Genomic DNA, 21,523 nt, shown 5'->3' with positions numbered 1-21,523 from the left:
AGTGCTAATGGCTCTGCATCAGATCACACGTTGCAGAAGCAGGTGTAAGCATATGGGACATGGCTACCAGCACCTGGAAGTGACCAACCTCAGCACAAGGCCTCAGGCTCTCTGTCACAGAGAACAACAGAGAGGTTGGCAGGAATTGGCAAGGACAGTCTGTGCAGCAGAGGAGTAATAGCGTGGTTGGAAAGGATGCGGGAAAATGCATTGACTTCTCTGGTGACTCTGTCAGCTGACTCAAAGCTGAGAAAAATACGCCATGGGAAAGAGAAACCTCAAACACCAGTGTCATTTACCACCACATCTCACACAGATGAGAATTTCAGATACAGATATCCAAAGAGTCTACACTCAGCATCACCAAAGGCAGTAAACAAACATCAAGAGAAAGACCTTTCAAGTCTAGCAGGCCTTCAGTGACAGACACTTCCAGGAAACAGTGTCTACAGAACTGACAACACAAAGGCTCTGTTTTACTGCATAATAAAGATAATAAAAGAAAAACTCAGATACTGGAAAACTAAACTCAGAAAGAAGTTCCAAACCAACAATTGAGTAGCACTTGGATGGACAACAGCGCAGATGTGAATGTTCAATAAACAAAGAAATGAAAATAAATAAATTAAATCGAGAGAAGGAAAACTAATGCAAGGTTGCAACAAGAAAAATTGGAAGACATCCAACGGTACTCCATGAACATATCTAATGTGAAGAAGATGGTGGGAGAAGTAGGAAGAAAAAAATCACACTGGATCACATACAGATGAAAACGGTATCACAATTTTTCATCATGGAAAAATGAGAAAAAAATTCATAGCCCACTCTCCCACAACTTCTTCATCTTTCCTCAGCTTTCACAGCGCCTGGCAGGTCCTGCTCGGGGACATGGTCCCAGGGCAGAGCGCTGAGAGCATGGCCAGGTCCAGCACCAAAACAGCAATGACCGGAGCGGGCCCGGGACTCCGGTAGCCACATATGTTCACAAGGGGAGGGCTGAAAGAAGAAGGAGAGGGGGAGACACGGAGGAGGACGTGAAATAAACAGACGGGATATAGCAAAAGACAAAGAAGTACATGGGAAGAAACGGCAGAAAGAAAGAAAAAAAGGGAAAAAAAAAAGAAAGAAACGGCAGAAAGAGAAAGAAATGAAGAAAATAAATGGCGAACGTCCCGCGAGAGGCACTGACCGTGTCCAGCAAAGAGAGCGGCTCCTGTGGCGTCTCCTTCGGCGCGGGGCCAGGCGCCGGAGGGCAGTTGGGGCTGAACACCATCAGGTCGCTCTTGCCCGAGCCGTCCGTGGCCACGCACAGGCTCCGGCTCTGGCGCTGCGAGTACGACCAGCTGCCCACCTCGCTGGCGCACACCAGCGTCGCCGGACCGGGCCCCGCCAGCACCGCCGCCCGCGGCGCCCAGCGCCCGGCCCCGTACAGCACCACCGCCAGCACCAACAGGCTCGACACCGCGCAGATGGCCACCACCAGCCACACGTTCGTCGCCGCCGACGCTCCCGACGCCGCAGATCCGCCCTCCGCGCTCGCCGCCGGCCGCAGCCCCGCCCCCGCCGACACCGACACCGCCCCCACCGCCGCCTCGGCGCCCTCCACCAGCGACACGCTCAGCGTGGCCGTGGCCGAGCGCGGCGGCTCCCCGTGGTCCCGCACCACGATCAGCAGCCTCTGCCGCGGGCCGTCCGCCTCCTCCAGCGCCCGCGCCGTGCTCACCTCGCCGCTGTACAGCCCCACGCGGAACGGGCCCTCGCCCCGCGGCTCCCGCAGCTCGTAGCGCAGCCACGCGTTGTAGCCCGAGTCCGCGTCCACCGCGCGGATCTTCGCCACCACCTGCCCCGCCGGCGCGCCCCACGCCGCCCGCGCCCACAGCGACCACGACGACACCGCCGAGCCCGCCGAACCCGCCGAACCCGCCGAGCCCGGCGGCCGCGACCCCGGCTCCGCCGCCTCGCCCGCAGCCCAGGGCCACGGCCCGCCGCCCGCAGGCGGCAGCAGCGCCGGCGCGTTGTCGTTCTCGTCCACCACGAACAGCTGCACCGTGGCGTTGCCGCACAGCGGCGGCTCCCCCGCGTCCACCGCCCGCACCTCGAACTGCAGCACCTGCAGCTCCTCGTAGTCCAGCGGACGCAGCGCACGCAGGCGCCCGCTCTCCGCGTCCACCGACACGTAGCTCGACGCCGGACGCCACCCCGAGCCCGAGCCCGAGCCGGTCCCCGCGCCGCCCTCCGCCACCGAGTAGCTCACGCGCCCGTTGCCCGCCTCGTCCGGGTCCCGCGCCCACAGCCGCGCCAGCTCCGCGCCCGCCGCGTTGTTCTCCCGCGCCAGCACCGTGTACACGGCCTGCGCGAACGCCGGCGCGTTGTCGTTCACGTCCGACACCGGCACCCGCAGCCCGCGGCTGGCGCGCAGCGGCGGCGCCCCGCCGTCCTCCGCACGCACCTCCACCTCGTACTCCGACACCCGCTCCCGGTCCAACGCCTCCCGCAGCACCAGCGAGTACGAGCCCGCGAACGTCGCCACCAGCCCGAACGGCGACGGCGGCCGCACCGCGCAGCGCACCCGCCCGTTCGGCCCCGAGTCCCGGTCCGACACGCTCAGCAGCGCCACCACCGTCCCCAGCGCCGCGTCCTCGGGCACCGGCACCGACAGCGACGTCACCCACACCTCCGGCGCGTTGTCGTTCACGTCCAGCACTTGCACAACCACCTTGCAGTGTCCTGACAGGGGAGGAAAGCCGTTATCTCTCGCCTCGATTTGCAACTCGCATAAACGGACGACTTCATAGTCAAGTAGTCCGCGGAGTCGGATCTCCCCCGTCCGCGGATCTATGATGAATGTATCTCTCTGAGATGCAGGAACAGTATTACCAATGCTGTAGGAAAACTCCTGATTAATTCCCTCGTCCGGGTCCGTGGCTGTCACCCGCGCCACCAGAGTCCCCTCCGCCGCGTCCTCCGGCAGCTGCACCTTATACACCGACTGGTTGAACTGCGGCGCGTTGTCGTTCGCATCCAGCACCGAGATCACCAGCTGCACCGTGCCCGTCAGCGCCGGCCTGCCCCCGTCACTCGCCGTCAGCACCAAGCGGTGATCGGACAGCGACTCGCGGTCCAGAGGTTTTGTGAGAACCAAGAATAATGATTCCAGATTCTCCTCTCCCCGCTGCACATCCAGCGCGAAGTGCTCGGAGGGGCTCAGTGTATAGGAAAGCTGCGCGTTCGAACCGATATCCACATCCGACGCACCCTCCAGAGGGAAACGGGTCCCCGGCATAGTGGTTAATTCTGCAATGCTGATGTTTTTGTAGGCGGCGGGGAAGCGCGGGGCATTGTCGTTGATGTCGGTCACCTCCACCTCCACGTGGAAGACGCGCAGCGGCCGGTCCAGCAGCACCTCCAGACGCAGGGCGCACGGCGCGCTCTTCCCGCACAGCTCCTCCCGGTCCAGCCGCGAGCTCACCACCAGCGCCCCGCTCGCCCCGCTCACCTCCACGCTCGCCCGCCGGCCCCGCGCCACCAGACGCAGCCGCCGCGCCTCCGCCTCGCCCGCCTCCAGGCCCAGGTCCTGCGCCAGCCGCCCCACCACCGTACCGGCCTCGGCTTCCTCCGGCACCGAGTACCGCACCTGCCCGCCGACCAGCGCCCAGGCCGCCTGCAGCACCACCACCGCGGCCGCCCAGCTCCGCCGCGTTGCTCCAACGCCGACCATCGCCCTCACCGCTGCGCCGATCCTTCTCCACGCCCCGCACCTCCCGACGTGCCTGCTCCAAACCCTCCGACCGCGCTCGCCGACAGAATCCTTCCTCACGGGACGCGCATCCTCCTCCCCGCCGCTCGCTCTTGCTCTGCCTTCTTTTCCACGGGCACCGGAAGGTGTTCCCCTCCCTTTCCCCCGATCGCATCGCGCGTTCCTTAGCTCAGAGCGGCATCATGTGGCTCGCTGCGGGAATTGCCTCTGTGCTTTTCTGCGTGTCGCGCCGGATTCGCTTCATCTTTACCATTTTTCATTCTTTTCACTCCATTGCTCTTTCAGTTGTTTTTTTTTTTCTTTTTCTTCTTTGTTTTCCCGAATCTTTATCTACAGTACTCTACCTGTTCCGCAGAAGTGCACATCGCTTTAGCTCCAATGAGACTTCGAGTTATCTTTCATCCCTCCTTTCCAAGTGAAATGGGCATGTAGGAAGTCCATTGAATTTTGCTTAGTGGTACATCTTCCACGATGTATGTTATCAGTGTTCCTCTGTTAGAAGCCATGTGGTTTACCTGAAATGTTTCTGAAAACATGCTCCATTCTTGTGGCCTTCTATATATTTCTTAGAGCAAAAGGTATCTAATATGAATTTCATTTTTAGCCTTGATTTTTAGCCTGGGAAGCTGAGGTTCACTGGCTGGTCATCTAAGTCTTATAAGGACTGAGTACAGGGATAAAAGTGGAAAACAGTTCCCCTTCTTACACACATGACCAGTGGCTTTTCCTCACAGTTTATTTGTGTTTAATTTCTGATGAGTTCACACTGTGCAAATTCAAATCACAAGGACAAACTCTCCTTAATCCTGCATCTTTGTACCTTATCTGTATTTCTTTACCCCGACCAGTGGCAGGCTCATTGCTCCGAGGAAGCATTTAGACAAAGCACGTTTACTATCCCAGATTCTTTCATGCAGGGCAGAGTGGATGTTCAGCCTCTGAAGATGAAGTGTGGTCCTTCCCTTCTGTGATGCTCCTAAGCAGACAAGCTCATGAAAAAGGTAAGCAGCAACCTCCGTCAGACAGTGCATCATCCAGGGATGGAGACTTCCATTAACACGTTCCTAACACGTTCAGAATATAATGGAATGGCTTTGTTCTGCATTTCCGTTTTTTGCATCTATGTATCTCCTGTGAGCTCACATTAGTATTACCCCAGATAGAGACAGTAATGAGTCCTGCCCTGTGTAAAAGCATTTTGTTCACTTTTCCAGGTGCAGGCAGATTGTGAGCAAATAGAGGATTGGTACGAGTAATGTTCTGCAAGACTTTTTTTTTTTTTTTTTTTTTTTTTGCAGCTTCATGTAGAAAAAGGATGTAATGGCCTGGATAGAGACCAATGTCTTGACCGCTGCATAGAAAGAAATTCTGGGACAGACTTTATATAAAAAAAACCCCACCAAACTCACTCCACGTGAATCCAGAATGAAAGGTGTTTAAAGAGGGTAAATGTATTTTTCTTCTGCTTACCCACTTGCTAAGATCACCCATTTACATGGTATAAGCAGATCACCTCCTCATTCATGCCATACTCAGAGGGATGAGAATACACACGCTACAGGCAGCAAAATGAGCAGTGTTTTATTTTCGGGTAACTTAGAGTTGGGCTGAGGTCAAAATTAAGATTGCATAATAAACATTTGTATGATCCAAGATAACCTACATCGTGGGAGAGTTGTTCTGTTCTAACTCAAATCAAGCCAATGTGGGATTTTATTCTTCTATCGAGTGTAAAGCAAATCCTCACAAATCGTAGCAGTGCACACTCATCACAAATGCACAAACAACTTGTCTTATACACTATCTATATCTATACTGAGAAACTATCAGGTTCACACAGAGAAGCTGAGAAAATTCTGTGAAAAGCACCCAAGTTGTTGGAGCATCTATTGCCAAATGCCTTAGTTTACTTCCTCCAACACTGATGAGTCCTCCAAAAAATAAAAAATAAAAAAATACAAACACATACCTGTGGCTGTAAAGAACTTTTTTTCTTCAGAGAAAGTGACCTGGGCTGCTGTTCAGGATTTTGTGTATACATCTATATTTTAGAATGAGCCCTGACACAAGATGGCACACCATCAGACCAAAGCCAATTCGGCATGTGCACAAATGGGGGAGAAGTCAAGTACACGATGATTATACCCACCAAATATTGTCTCCTGAAAAAATCACCTCTATTTCCAACTCTAGGCTGACACACAACCCAGGAAGGAACTGTTTCTGCCTGTGGCAGAAACTGCTCTCCCCATACAAATGCACTTCATCAGCAGAAGGCTCCAGCCCTCAGGCAATGTTCGCTCCCTCCAACAGAAAGGAATCACAACAAAACACTGAAACATACAGCTGTCTATTGATCACATATTCCTTTAATAAGAACAACTTACCCATAACAGGAGCAGATGCTTGTTCACAAAAAGAACATTATATTGGATAGCATGCAGTGCTCCCTGGCACACATATACCAGAAGGGAAGCAAGAGGGAAACCTGAAAGCTAATGACTTTCTCTCTATGAGTACCAGAGCTCACAAGTGTGGAAAAGCTATATCGCACACTCATGGCCAATTGCTCAAAGGTCTGCAATGTCACAGCCACCTGAACTCAGTCCACTACATCCCATTCACCATCACCAACATACTTCCAGTGTGAGAGAAGTAAAACAATGAAGTAGGACACTTATCTGACAGGGAGAAAGAAACAAAAAGATCCAATTGCACATCATTGAAACACAAGGTTTGCCAACATCTGGAGTAGAGAGCACACTTCTTCCCCTCCCAAGCAACAATACGAGAAGAGGGAAGATCAGGGGAAGGCCCACTACAGCCAGGCAGAACTACTAATATTGTGAAAAGCCACTGTTAGAGCAACAACATTCCACATTCGAACACGAGTGAATAAACACAAACGTGACAGATGTCTTCCCAACCAGGAATGGCACAAGGACAATAGGGAGTGAGAGCACACAGAATTTGACTACACATGCACCTGAGAAAACTCATCACACCTTGTGAAATGGCTGTAGTGTCAACAACTGTTTGTCTGAAGGCCTCCCCATGTCTCATATATAAATATGCAATTATTTCACTTCTCTGAGCATACCAGGTCTTCCTCTACATGCTTCAGTGATTCCTCCAGGGAAGAAAACACAGAAAGTCTCCAAGCAAATAAACCAAATTAATCATGTGGCACCATGAATAACACACAGCCTCGCATGCTCAGAAAGACTGGTACTACATACAACCTCAAGAGCAGGAAAACCACCAGATCCCATCTCTGGGAACCCAGGCAAGGATCCTGGCCCAGAATGCTCTGGGCCCATTCCACCTCTGGCTTTGAAATGGACATTGTTAATTCCACATTCTTAGGCACTTGTTCTCAAGACAAGCAGATCTCTCTCATTCTTATGACATGCCCCATCCTCTTCCAAATGATGTCCTTCCCCTTGCACAAGTTTTTCCATTGTTTAGGACCACCCATCACATCAGCAAAAAACAGACCTTACTCCCTGTCATTGCTATGTTCACTTCTCACAGGTGCCACATTTGCAATTCTCACACAGAGGCTGACTGTATTTTGGACAACTTTCCTATCAATGATAGCGCCATTAACAGAAACAAAGAGAGACTATTGTATACATGCAGAATGCAGCAGAAACTGTGCAGCTGGCCATTCCTGTTTTGCAGTGCTTCTGTCATATCAGATGAAAATGTTACAGGCCTGTAAGCAACGCTATTTCTAACAGCAACGTCATGACACCTCTAAAAGCAATAGTCACTGATTTCATTCTGTGAGGGAATAGCCCAGGCAACATCAAGAAGAGCACTGTAATTGATAATAGTAACTGTACAGAATTATTTGTGACGTTTTCTCGGATGACAGAGTTCCAGAGATTTTCTAAGTCTGTGGCTGATGCTGATAACAATGGTGAAAGAACATCAAGAGAGGACTGCGTAAGTCAAATCATTTTTTCCAGCAGAGAAAACAAGTGCAAAACTACACCAATTTAAGAGCACAATCATTTATTTTCCTCCATGAAAAGGCATCAACATCACAACACCAGCAGACACAGAAGCTAACGCCACTTTCTGCAACCACACGTGGTAAGATTTCACACAATTAAATAGAATCACAGAATCACTGGGGTTGGAAGGGACCGCTGGACATCAACTTACTCCACCCCTTGCTAAAGCACGTTCCCTGGAGTACGTTGCAAAGGAAAGCATCCTGATGGGTTTACAGTATCATCAGAGAAGGAGACACCACAACCTCTCTCAGTAGCCTGTTCCAGTGCTCTGTCACCCTCATAGTAAAGAAGTTATTTCTCACATTCAGATGGAACTTCCTATGTTTCAGTTTGTTTCCTTGTTCTATTGCTGGGCATCACTGAAAACAGCCTGGCCACACCCTCCTGACACCCGTCCTTTAGATATTTACATATGTGGGCTATTCTTGCAACCAAAAGCATTAGTCATGAAGGTTTCAAGTGCAAAATGTACAGAAAAGGATTAAAGACTGTCAGAGGAGGCAGAGAAGAGAAGAAGTAGCAAAATGCCATTCATAAAACCAGTCTTGGAGGTCACAACAATTTAAATTGCTCAGCATGGAAACAGCATTCCTATTAGAAATAAGTATGTATTCCCATTTCCATGAATATGGCCACGCTATTCTCTCTGAATAAATTTCATTACCAAAGAAGACAACAACAAACTAAAAAAATTTAAAAAATACTAATAAAAATAGGAAAAGTCCATACTGCTTCTCATTATAACTCTACCATGAAAATCGAAATACAGAAGTTTTACATCACAAACATAACCCTCAACTCTAAACTACTGCCTTGTTTCACAATCCTTTATAAGGAGACCAAAACAAAAGGAAGACAGAGTTTCTGAAAAGAAACCATATCCAAAGACAGCACCTAGTGACACCAATGACACTGAATCCTGCCTGCTGTTCTGGCGCAACCAGACTGACCTTCCATGTATTCCAAACATCCTGAAAACTCAGGAAGAAATGCTGCACACCACCAACAGCATTTGTACAGCATGAATCATAAGAAATCAGCAACAGATCTAGAATCCAGAATCACCTTCTTAAACTAAACCTGGCAAGGAAACAGGACATCACATACTCCACCACAAGTTCTCCCAGAATAATGAAAAGAAAGATAGGAAGGGAGGAAGGAAGGGGAGAGGAGGCCGCGAGAGGCACTGACCGTGTCCAGCAAAGAGGGCGGCTCCTGCGGCGTCTCCTTCGGCGCGGGGCCGGGCGCCGGAGGGCAGTTGGGGCTGAACACCATCAGGTCGCTCTTGCCCGCGCCGTCCGTGGCCACGCACAGGCTCCGGCTCTGGCGCTGCGAGTACGACCAGCTGCCCACCTCGCTGGCGCACACCAGCGTCGCCGGACCGGGCCCCGCCAGCACCGCCGCCCGCGGCGCCCAGCGCCCGGCCCCGTACAGCACCACCGCCAGCACCAACAGGCTCGACACCGCGCAGATGGCCACCACCAGCCACACGTTCGTCGCCGCCGACGCTCCCGACGCCGCAGATCCGCCCTCCGCGCTCGCCGCCGGCCGCAGCCCCGCCCCCGCCGACACCGACACCGCCCCCACCGCCCCCACCGCCGCCAGCGCCGCCTCGGCGCCCTCCACCAGCGACACGCTCAGCGTGGCCGTGGCCGAGCGCGGCGGCTCCCCGTGGTCCCGCACCACGATCAGCAGCCTCTGCCGCGGGCCGTCCGCCTCCTCCAGCGCCCGCGCCGTGCTCACCTCGCCGCTGTACAGCCCCACGCGGAACGGGCCCTCGCCCCGCGGCTCCCGCAGCTCGTAGCGCAGCCACGCGTTGTAGCCCGAGTCCGCGTCCACCGCGCGGATCTTCGCCACCACCTGCCCCGCCGGCGCGCCCCACGCCGCCCGCGCCCACAGCGACCACGACGACACCGCCGAGCCCGCCGAACCCGCCGAACCCGCCGAGCCCGGCGGCCGCGACCCCGGCTCCGCCGCCTCGCCCGCAGCCCAGGGCCACGGCCCGCCGCCCGCAGGCGGCAGCAGCGCCGGCGCGTTGTCGTTCTCGTCCACCACGAACAGCTGCACCGTGGCGTTGCCGCACAGCGGCGGCTCCCCCGCGTCCACCGCCCGCACCTCGAACTGCAGCACCTGCAGCTCCTCGTAGTCCAGCGGACGCAGCGCACGCAGGCGCCCGCTCTCCGCGTCCACCGACACGTAGCTCGACGCCGGACGCCACCCCGAGCCCGAGCCCGAGCCCGCGCCCGTCCCCGCGCCGCCCTCCGCCACCGAGTAGCTCACGCGCCCGTTGCCTGCCTCGTCCGGGTCCCGCGCCCACAGCCGCGCCAGCTCCGCGCCCGCCGCGTTGTTCTCCCGCGCCAGCACCGTGTACACGGCCTGCGCGAACGCCGGCGCGTTGTCGTTCACGTCCGACACCGGCACCCGCAGCCCGCGGCTGGCGCGCAGCGGCGGCGCCCCGCCGTCCTCCGCACGCACCTCCACCTCGTACTCCGACACCCGCTCCCGGTCCAGCGCCTCCCGCAGCACCAGCGAGTACGAGCCCGCGAACGTCGCCACCAGCCCGAACGGCGACGGCGGCCGCACCGCGCAGCGCACCCGCCCGTTCGGCCCCGAGTCCCGGTCCGACACGCTCAGCAGCGCCACCACCGTCCCCAGCGCCGCGTCCTCGGGCACCGGCACCGACAGCGACGTCACCCACACCTCCGGCGCGTTGTCGTTCACGTCCAGCACTTGCACAACCACCTTGCAGTGTCCTGACAGGGGAGGAAAGCCGTTATCTCTCGCCTCGATTTGCAACTCGCATAAACGGACGACTTCATAGTCAAGTAGTCCGCGGAGTCGGATCTCCCCCGTCCGCGGATCTATGCTGAATGAATCTCTCTGAGATGCAGGAACAGAACTGACGATGCTGTAGGAAAACTCCTGATTAATTCCCTCGTCCGGGTCCGTGGCTGCCACCCGCGCCACCAGATTCCCCTCCGCCGCGTCCTCCGGCAGCTGCACTTTATACACCGACTGGTTGAACTGCGGCGCGTTGTCGTTCGCATCCAGCACCGAGATCACCAGCTGCACCGTGCCCGTCAGCGCCGGCCTGCCCCCGTCACTCGCCGTCAGCACCAAGCGGTGCTCGGACAGCGACTCGCGGTCCAGCGGTTTTGTGAGAACCAAGAATAATGATTCCAGATTCTCATCTCCCCGCTGCACATCCAGCGCGAAGTGCTCGGAGGGGCTCAGTGAATAGGAGAGCTGCGCGTTCGAACCGATATCCGCATCCGACGCACCCTCCAGCGGGAAGCGTGAATTCAGTGGGGAGTTTTCCCACACGCTGATGTTTTTGTAGGCGGCGGGGAAGCGCGGGGCATTGTCGTTGATGTCGGTCACCTCCACCTCCACGTGGAAGACGCGCAGCGGCCGGTCCAGCAGCACCTCCAGACGCAGGGCGCACGGCGCGCTCTTCCCGCACAGCTCCTCCCGGTCCAGCCGCGAGCTCACCACCAGCGCCCCGCTCGCCCCGCTCACCTCCACGCTCGCCCGCCGGCCCCGCGCCACCAGACGCAGCCGCCGCGCCTCCGCCTCGCCCGCCTCCAGGCCCAGGTCCTGCGCCAGCCGCCCCACCACCGTACCGGCCTCGGCTTCCTCCGGCACCGAGTACCGCACCTGCCCGCCGACCAGCGCCCAGGCCGCCTGCAGCACCACCACCGCGGCCGCCCAGCTCCGCCGCGCTGCTCCAACGCCGACCATCGCCCTCACCGCTGCGCCGATCCTTCTCCACGCCCCGCACCTCCCGACGTGCCTGCTCCAAGCCCTCCGACCGCGCTCGCCGACAGAATCCTTCCTCACGAGACGCGCATCCTCCTCCCCGCCGCTCGCTCTTGCTCTGCCTTCTTTTCCACGGGCACCGGAAGGTGTTCCCCTCCCTTCCCCCGATCGCGTAGCGCGTTCCTTAGCTCAGAGCGGCATCATGTGGCTCGCTGCCGGAATTGCCTCTGTGTTTCTCTGGGTACTGAGCTGTATGTTCGCCTCGGCTTTGTTTTCCATTTTCTTGTCTTCATTCCTTGTGATTCACCTCTCTTTCAGATTGTTGTATTTCGCGTTTGTTTTTGTGTTTTTTTTTTCTTCCTGCCGATTCCGTACTCGCACCGCTTTTCACTGAGGCGCAAACTATCTTTCAGACGTGTTTTTACGGTGAACTACGGTCCCTTGATATGTTCTGCAGTTATTGCAATGTGAATATGTCCATTTCTTTATGTTAGGGATCCTTTCCATTTTATTCAGTAGTCTCAGATGCGTTCTGCTCACATGTCCTTCTTACACATGCATTGTTCAGAGCAGCATCATGTGGCTCTCTGCTGGAATTGCCTCTGCACTTCTCTGTGTATTGTGCTGGATTCATAGAATCAGTGAATCATAGAATTCTTAGGGTTGGAAGGAACCTCTGAACGCCATGTATTCCAACTCCCCTGAGTTGAACAGGAAGACCCACAGCTAGATGAAGTTGCCCAGGGCCTGATCCAGCTTCTCCTTGAAAGTCTCTAGGAACGAGGCATCCACAACACTGGGCATCCTGTTCCAGTGCCTCACCACCCTCACTGTAGAAGATGGTGCACCCCTGTAATCATTTTTGTAGTACTCCTCTGGACACATTCCGACAGGTCCATGTCTATCCTATAGTGAGGACTCCACAGCTGGATGCAGTACTCCACGTGAGGCCTCACCAGCGCAGAATAGAGGGCCAGGATCACCTCCCTCTCCCTGCTGGCCATGCTGTTTTTGATGCAGACCAAGTTACAGGTGGCTTTCTGGGCTGTAAAGGCACAATGCTGGCTCATGTCCAGCTTGCCATCCTCCAGGTCTTTTTTTTGGCAGGGCTGTGCTCAGTCCTTTCATCCCCCAGCTTGTATTGGTAATGGGAGTTGTGTCAACCCAGGTGCAAGATCTTCTCTTTAAATTTGTTGAAATTCATGGGATTCACCTGGGCCCACTGTTCAAGCCTGTCTAGGTCCCTCTGGATGGCATCCCATTCCTTTGATGTGATCACCGCATGCCACAGCTTTATGTCATCAGCAAACCTACTGAGGGTGCACCCGACCCCACTGTCCATGTCACTGATATTAAGATATTAAGGAGTATCAGTCCCAGCACTGACTCCTGGGGGACACTATTTGTCACCAATCTCCATCCAGACATAGAGCCATTGACCACTGTCTGGACTCTATCTTGCAGCCAGTTCCTCATCCACTGAACAGTCCACCCATCAAATCCATATCTTTCCAATTTGGACAGAAGGACGTTGTGGGGTACCATGTCAAAGGCCTTTCTGAAGTTAAGATAGATGACATCAGTGGCTCTTCCCTTGTCCATTCATGCAGTGACACCATCACAGAAGATCACTAGGTTGGTTAAGCCGGATTTGCCCTTGGTGAAGCCATGCTGATTCTCCTGTATCACCTCCCTGTCTTCCATGTGCCTTAGCATAGCTTCCAGAAGGATCTGTTCCATGATCTTCTCTGGCACAGAGGTGAGACCGACAGGTCAGAAGTTCTCAGGGTCATTCTTCTTACCCTGTTTAAAAAGGGGTGTGATGTTGCCTTTTTTCCCAGTCATCAAGGACTTCACCTGATTGCCATGACTTTTCAAATATTATTGAGACTGGCAACTAAATCAGATAGTTCCCTCAGAACTCCAGCACTCACTTCGTTGTTGCCATTCTCTATTCCCCATGCTTCAGAAATTTTAAAATATATACATATAATTTTTGTCTGAGCACTTACCTGCAGCACTTTTCACTGTTCTAGTTTAGGGCATTTCTTTTTATTTACCATGAGGAGCCAACTGATCTTTCACATTTGTTATTCATGTGAAACAGGTGTGCCATGAAAGGTAATGAATGTATTTGTTTGTTAGCTGTCTCAGCAACAGTGATTGGTGTTCCACTCTTAGAAACCTTCTGATCTAATAGAATTCCTTCTAATAATACTCTATTCACATGGCCTTCTTTACACTTCTACAGGAAAATAAACATCACTTTTAGCCTAAATACAGTGAAGAAGAGGTTCACAAGTGATTGCTCTATGTCTTAAAAAGAATTAGTGAGAGGAGAAAAGTGGGAAACAGGTCCCCTTCTTTCACTCATAGTAAATGCTTCTCCCACTGCTTGCTTCTTTTTTTGTTTCTGCAATTACAATCATACAAGAACCACAGAAGCTGGAAGGGACCCACAAAGATCATCCAGTTCAACCCCCCTGCAGTGAACAGGGACACCTACAGCAAGATCAGAGTGCTCAGAGCTCCGTCCAGTCTGACCTTGAATGTCTCCAGGGACGGGGCATCCAACACCTCTCAGGGCACCCTGAGCCAGTGCCTCACCAACATTACTGCAAATAACTTCTTCCTTACATCCAATCTAAATCTCCACTTGTCTAGTTTGAAATAATTTCCCCTGGTCCTATCACAACAGATCCTGCTGAAGCATCTGTCCCCTTCTTTCTTTTATCTCCCCTTTACATAAGGAAAAGCAACTGTCGGGTCTCCCAGAGCCTCCTCTTCTCCATGCTGCACAGACCCAGCTCTCAACCTATCCTTGTAGGGAGGTGTTGCATTCTTGGGATCATTTTTATGGCCATCCTCTGGACACACTCCAACAGGTCTGTGCCTCTCCTGTGCTGAGCACTCCCTAGCTAGATGCAGCACTCCAGATGAGGTCTCACAGCACAGAGTAGAGGGGCAGATCTCTTCCATTGCCCTGCTGGCTGCGCTGCTTTTGATGCAGTCCCGGGTACAGATGGCTTTCTGTGCTGCTAGGGCATTGTGCTGGCTCATGTCCAGCTGCTATCCATCAGTAATACCAGTCCTTTTCAGCAGGGCTGTGCTCCATCCTGTCATCATCCAGCTTGTACTGTTAGTGGCAGTTACTACAACCCAATTGTCTTTACACTTGGAACTGTTGAACCTCATGAGGTTCTCATGGGCCCACTCAGACTGTCTGAGTTTCTCTGGGTGGTATCCCATCCTTCTGGTGTATCAATCTCCCCTTGGTGGTCATTTGCAATCTACTGAGGATGTACATAGTTTGATTGTCAGTTTAATTAGTGAAGACACTAAACAACACTGGTCCCAGCAATGACCCCTGAGGGACACCACTCATCACTGATCTCCATCCAGACAAGGAGCCATGGAATGGTACTATCTGGTTCCATCTTGCAACCAGTTCCTCATCCATCAAAAGGTGCACCCATCAAATCCACACCTTTCCAATTTGGACAGAAGGATATTGCAGGGTACTGTGTCAAAGGCCTTACTGAAGTTCAGTTCAGCCAGTGTAAAAAAAAATATATAATGTCAAACACTTCTTCCTCCTTCATGTTTGTACCTGAACCACATTCCTCTATCCCAACAAATGACACGCTCATCCCCCTGAGGAAGCATTCAGACACATCATGTTTCCTATCCCAAATCCTTCCACACAGAGCACAGTGGAAGTTCAGACTCAGAAGATGAAGTGTGGTCCTCTTCTCCTGTGGTGCTCCTGAGTAGAGCAGCTCAAACAAAACAGCAGCAGTGACCTCCAGCAGATACTGCACCAGCTGGGAACCGCAACTTTCATTAACATACTCCAATCACTCAGAATGTAGCAGAACATGCTTTGTTCTGCATTATTATTCTTTCCATCTAGGGATTTTCTGCAAACTTACATCATGATTACCCAAACACACAGACAGAGAAAAAATGCATCGCGCCCAGTTAAAAGACATTTTGTTGACTTTTCCAGGTACAGGCAGATGGGTCTGCTATTATTAAAGGCAGGAATGCTACAAGTATGATTGTACAAGGCACGATATTTTGCAGGTTCATTTAGCAAATGGAAGGAAGGGTCTGGATAGAGACCAACATCTTAACCAGCACATAGATCCTGGGACAGACCTTCTATCAACAAAGCCACAAAGCTCACTCCACACAAGTCCAGGAAGAAAAGGTGTTCAAAGAGGGTATAATATGTACTTCTTCTACTTACCCACTTGGTAAGTTCATCCACTTACCCGGAATATCTAGATCTACTTGGCCTTCATGCTGTATTCACAGATGTGAGAATAGAATGCCACAGACACCGAAAAGATCATTGCTTTATTTTCAGGTATCATAGAGATGTGCTAAGGTCTAAATTAAGCTTGCTCCAAAAAAATGTAGAAGGATGTTTTAATTGGAAAAACATCAGCCAAAGAGAAAACAAGCCAAGGATACAGGACAACAGTGTCCCTTCTCCTGCATTTGGGTAGCTGTCTGCACATCACCTCTACATTCACTGAGCAGTGGCTCAGATAAATGGTCCCACAATGCCTGAGATCTGACCTTTGCTATTGATAAAGGTGTTTCTGTATGAAAAAAAAAAAAAAAAAAAAAACCCAACAACAACAACAAAACTGAATGATCCAAGATAACCTACACTTTGGAAGAGCTGTTTCAGGCTTTCTCATGTCCAGCACACATGGAATTCTCTTCTTCTACAGACATTAAAGCAAATTCTCAAGCATCATAGCGCACAGCACAGTGAACACAGACGAACAAAAGACTTCTCTGTTACACACTCTGAGAAGATGCCACGTTTACACGGAGAAGATGAGAATATACTATAAAATGCATGTGAGTTGGCAGAGTTTTTATTGTCATACTACTTACTTTAGTTCATCCAACAGCAGTGAGTTCTCCAAAAAACATGCAGGTGGCTGTAAAGAATTTCTTACACAGAAAAAGAATGCTGAGCTGCTATTTCAGGATTTGCATATATGTTCAAATTTTAGAACGAACTATGCTACAACAGTCCATGCCATCTTCACTAGAGCCAAGTATAAAAATGCACAAATCTGGGAGAAGTACACAACGATTACACTCACCAAACAATGTCTCCTAAGAAATTACCTGTATGCCCAGTACTAGTCTGACATGCACAGAAGAGATCTTGACCAGTGCAAAACTGCTCTCCCCATTGGTACACACATGATCACCAAAAAGCTCCAAACCTACAGGCAATTCCCACAGCATATGTACTCCAGACAAGACGGAGGGAGGGAGAAACGGACAGACAGAGGGAGGGAGGGAGGGAGGGAGGGAGGGAAGGAGGGAAGGAGGGAAGGAGGGAAGGAGGGTGCACAACCAAACAAAAATGTATAGCTGTCTCTCAAACACATACTCTCTGGATGCGAATGACTTACCTGTAATATCAGTTGCTGACTATTGACAGAAAGAACACTAGATAGGGTGTAGTACACTCTGGCACACATCTGTCAGAAAGGAAGTAAGAGGGAGACCTGACAGCTAATGACTTTCTCTCAATGACTATCTCAGCACACTAGAGTGGAAAAGTCAGAACCCACACTCATGGTCAACTGCTCAAACGTCTGCCAAATGAAAGCAGCCAGAACACAGGGCACTACATCTCATCCACATATTTCTGTCACCCACATATTTCTAATGACAGAGAAGAAAAACAACTGAGTAGGACATTTTTCTGGCAGGAGAAAAGATCCCATTCCATATTATTGAAACACAAGGCTTGCCAACATATGGAATACAGAGAGCATTTGTTCTCGTCCCAAGCAACAAAACAACCACTGAGAAGACTGCAGTGAAGTTCAGACAATTCAGCCAAAAACACCAATACTGGGAAAAACTCCTTCTTTGAGCAACAAAATGCCATACTCTAACACAAGTGAATAAAGGTGCATGTGGCAGATGTCTTCAGAAGCAGGAATGCCACAAGGGCAACAAGGAGTGAGGAAACACAGAATTAGAGAAGCCCATCACACTACACAGGTGGACCTGCTGTCACCAGTCACTGGGTTGGCAGGCTCCCCATGTCCCAACAAAGACAATATCTCCTGTGATGCTTAAAGCTTACTAAATGCTCCTCTCCCCGAGGCAAGAGGAAGCCCAGGGAAGACAGCCAAAAGATGCTTCCAACAGATACAGTGAGGCAGTAGTGTAGAAGTATGAATAGCACACATCCTCCGATGTTAAAACCTGACACGTGACGTTCAGGAGGTTCTGAGGGGATCCATGCCAAGCAGCACTATGTGTTCCGTCTCTTTTCCAGCTTTTCTACTGGCAACCCATTACCCATCCCTTGTCAAATAGGAAAATGCCAGCTGAGCTGGAGATACAACTCTTGTTCAGTGACTCTCTTCCTCTTCTACCTAGCAGCACCATTTCCTTCAGACAAGATCCCCCCCTCCTAAGAACAACCAAGACTAAAAGCCTATGGCTTTAAAAGACAGTATGAGCATTCCAATACCATGTCCCCACTCCCACGAGGATTCAGAAGACAATAAACATCTCCCATTTGTGTTCCTCGACAAGCTCTGTAGTCTACACAATGATGATGTGTTCTCTCACGGGCAGGGACTTACATATAAAGTCAATATTCACTGGAGAAAAAGCCCAAGCTCTATCATGTGCTACTACCACATTCACTCCAACAAATGTGAAAAATATGCATTTAGCACCATAAAGCTGACTGCCACTTCCACAGACCCCTCCAACAGACGACAGCAGTAAAGCCGACAAAACCTGACGAACCGCGCCATACACAGAGAACCTGGCAGATCACACTTAGTGATTTATAATGAATCCAGAAATTCTTACTAAAGTATACACAGTTAAACGAAAGTATTTATACTGTTAATCATACAATCATAGCAAGAAAAAAGCAAGGGATGAATGGCACTGACCGTGTCCAGAAGAGAGGACGGCTCCTGAGGCGTCTCCTTCGGCGCGGGGCCGGGCGCCGGAGGGCAGTTGGGGCTGAACACCATCAGGTCGCTCTTGCCCGCGCCGTCCGTGGCCACGCACAGGCTCCGGCTCTGGCGCTGCGAGTACGACCAGCTGCCCACCTCGCTGGCGCACACCAGCGTCGCCGGACCGGGCCCCGCCAGCACCGCCGCCCGCGGCGCCCAGCGCCCGGCCCCGTACAGCACCACCGCCAGCACCAACAGGCTCGACACCGCGCAGATGGCCACCACCAGCCACACGTTCGTCGCCGCCGACGCTCCCGACGCCGCAGATCCGCCCTCCGCGCTCGCCGCCGGCCGCAGCCCCGCCCCCGCCGACACCGACACCGCCCCCACCGCCGCCTCGGCGCCCTCCACCAGCGACACGCTCAGCGTGGCCGTGGCCGAGCGCGGCGGCTCCCCGTGGTCCCGCACCACGATCAGCAGCCTCTGCCGCGGGCCGTCCGCCTCCTCCAGCGCCCGCGCCGTGCTCACCTCGCCGCTGTACAGCCCCACGCGGAACGGGCCCTCGCCCCGCGGCTCCCGCAGCTCGTAGCGCAGCCACGCGTTGTAGCCCGAGTCCGCGTCCACCGCGCGGATCTTCGCCACCACCTGCCCCGCCGGCGCGCCCCACGCCGCCCGCGCCCACAGCGACCACGACGACACCGCCGAGCCCGCCGAACCCGCCGAACCCGCCGAGCCCGGCGGCCGCGACCCCGGCTCCGCCGCCTCGCCCGCAGCCCAGGGCCACGGCCCGCCGCCCGCAGGCGGCAGCAGCGCCGGCGCGTTGTCGTTCTCGTCCACCACGAACAGCTGCACCGTGGCGTTGCCGCACAGCGGCGGCTCCCCCGCGTCCACCGCCCGCACCTCGAACTGCAGCACCTGCAGCTCCTCGTAGTCCAGCGGACGCAGCGCACGCAGGCGCCCGCTCTCCGCGTCCACCGACACGTAGCTCGACGCCGGACGCCACCCCGAGCCCGAGCCCGAGCCCGCGCCCGTCCCCGCGCCGCCCTCCGCCACCGAGTAGCTCACGCGCCCGTTGCCCGCCTCGTCCGGGTCCCGCGCCCACAGCCGCGCCAGCTCCGCGCCCGCCGCGTTGTTCTCCCGCGCCAGCACCGTGTACACGGCCTGCGCGAACGCCGGCGCGTTGTCGTTCACGTCCGACACCGGCACCCGCAGCCCGCGGCTGGCGCGCAGCGGCGGCGCCCCGCCGTCCTCCGCACGCACCTCCACCTCGTACTCCGACACCCGCTCCCGGTCCAGCGCCTCCCGCAGCACCAGCGAGTACGAGCCCGCGAACGTCGCCACCAGCCCGAACGGCGACGGCGGCCGCACCGCGCAGCGCACCCGCCCGTTCGGCCCCGAGTCCCGGTCCGACACGCTCAGCAGCGCCACCACCGTCCCCAGCGCCGCGTCCTCGGGCACCGGCACCGACAGCGACGTCACCCACACCTCCGGCGCGTTGTCGTTCACGTCCAACACCTCCAGCTCCACGCTGCAGTGGCCCGACAACGGAGGGAAACCTTTATCTCTCGCCTCGATTTGCAGTTCGTTTATACGGACTTCTTCGAAATCTAAGGGACCCGTGAGTCGAATCTCCCCCGTCCGCGGATCTATGCTGAATGAATCTCTCTGAGATGCAGGAACAGTATTAACAATGCTGTAGGAAAATTCCTGATTAATTCCCTCGTCAGGGTCCGTGGCTGTCACCCTCCCTACCAGAGTCCCCTCCGCCGCGTCCTCCGGCAGCTGCACTTTATACACCGACTGGTTGAACTGCGGCGCGTTGTCGTTCGCATCCAGCACCGAGATCACCAGCTGCACCGTGCCCGTCAGCGCCGGCCTGCCCCCGTCACTCGCCGTCAGCACCAAGCGGTGATCGGACAGCGACTCGCGGTCCAGAGGATGCGTTAACACCAGGAAAAGGGATTTCCTGTCTTCATCGGAGATTTTTACATCCAAAGCGAAGTGCTCGGAGGGGCTCAGTGTATAGGAGAGCTGTGCATTCGAACCGATATCCGCATCCGACGCGCCCTCCAGAGGGAAACGAGAACCAGAAGGGGAGTTCTCTGAAACGCTGATGTTTTTGTAGGCGTTGGGGAAGCGCGGGGCATTGTCGTTGATGTCGGTCACCTCCACCTCCACGTGGAAGACGCGCAGCGGCCGGTCCAGCAGCACCTCCAGACGCAGGGCGCACGGCGCGCTCTTCCCGCACAGCTCCTCCCGGTCCAGCCGCGAGCTCACCACCAGCGCCCCGCTCGCCCCGCTCACCTCCACGCTCGCCCGCCGGCCCCGCGCCACCAGACGCAGCCGCCGCGCCTCCGCCTCGCCCGCCTCCAGGCCCAGGTCCTGCGCCAGCCGCCCCACCACCGTACCGGCCTCGGCTTCCTCCGGCACCGAGTACCGCACCTGCCCGCCGACCAGCGCCCAGGCCGCCTGCAGCACCACCACCGCGGCCGCCCAGCTCCGCCGCGCTGCTCCAACGCCGACCATCGCCCTCACCGCTGCGCCGATCCTTCTCCACGCCCCGCACCTCCCGACGTGCCTGCTCCAAGCCCTCCGACCGCGCTCGCCGACAGAATCCTTCCTCACGGGACGCGCGTCCTCCTCCCCGCCGCTCGCTCTTGCTCTGCCTTCTTTTCCACGGGCACCGGAAGGTGTTCCCCTCCCTTTCCCCCGATCGCGTAGCGCGTTCCTTAGCTCAGAGCGGCATCATGTGGCTCGCTGCGGGAATTGCCTCTGTGCTTCTCTGGGTACCGAGCTGTATGTTCGCCTCGGCTTTGTTTTCCATTTTCTTGTCCTCATTCCTTGTGATTCACTTCTTTTTCAGATTGTTGTATTTCGCGTTTGTTTTTGTGTTTTTTTTTTTCTTCCTGCCGATTCCGTACTCGCACCGCTTTTCACTGAGGCGCAAACTATCTTTCAGACGTGTTTTTACGGTGAACTACGGTCCCTTGATATGTTCTGCAGTTATTGCAATG

At 54.3% G+C, this 21,523-nt stretch overlaps 4 protein-coding genes across 4 annotated transcripts in view; all 4 read right to left on the bottom strand.

The window, feature by feature from the left end:
• The window catches only part of PCDHA2 (protocadherin alpha 2), a 132,274-nt gene extending 128,556 nt beyond the window's left edge, over positions 1-3,718 (bottom strand). The window contains exon 1 of the mRNA NM_001111132.1: positions 1,190-3,718. Coding sequence (NP_001104602.1) covers positions 1,190-3,718 — 2,529 coding nt within the window. The remainder of the gene's footprint in view (positions 1-1,189) is intronic.
• PCDHA1 (protocadherin alpha 1) overlaps positions 1-3,718 on the bottom strand; it is a 132,274-nt gene extending 128,556 nt beyond the window's left edge. The window contains 3 exon segments of the mRNA NM_001111126.2: positions 1,724-3,278; positions 3,281-3,298; positions 3,300-3,718. Coding sequence (NP_001104596.2) covers positions 1,724-3,278; positions 3,281-3,298; positions 3,300-3,718 — 1,992 coding nt within the window.
• LOC121106708 (protocadherin alpha-3-like) overlaps positions 1-21,035 on the bottom strand; it is a 151,605-nt gene extending 130,570 nt beyond the window's left edge. The window contains exon 1 of the mRNA NM_001396475.1: positions 18,504-21,035. Within this exon, the coding sequence (NP_001383404.1) occupies positions 18,504-21,035 (2,532 nt within the window). The remainder of the gene's footprint in view (positions 1-18,503) is intronic.
• On the bottom strand, positions 3,982-11,675 carry LOC124416950 (protocadherin alpha-2-like). The gene has a single exon (XM_046900531.1). It carries the CDS (start codon positions 11,521-11,523, stop codon positions 8,857-8,859), a length of 2,667 nt encoding a protein of 888 aa, XP_046756487.1. The 5' UTR covers positions 11,524-11,675; the 3' UTR covers positions 3,982-8,856.
• Positions 21,036-21,523: the final 488 nt, after the last annotated feature.

Source organism: Gallus gallus, chromosome 13 (assembly GCF_016699485.2).
Source record: "Gallus gallus isolate bGalGal1 chromosome 13, bGalGal1.mat.broiler.GRCg7b, whole genome shotgun sequence".
In the NCBI taxonomy this organism is placed as follows: domain Eukaryota; kingdom Metazoa; phylum Chordata; class Aves; order Galliformes; family Phasianidae; genus Gallus; species Gallus gallus.
Note: the sequence above shows the minus strand (reverse complement) of the source record. Positions and strands in the feature narration are given on the sequence as shown.

Coding starts and splice junctions, on each gene's coding strand:
- LOC124416950 (XM_046900531.1), bottom strand. CDS start 11,523: ATGGTCGGCGTTGGAGCAGCGCGGCGGAGCTGGGCGGCCGCGGTGGTG.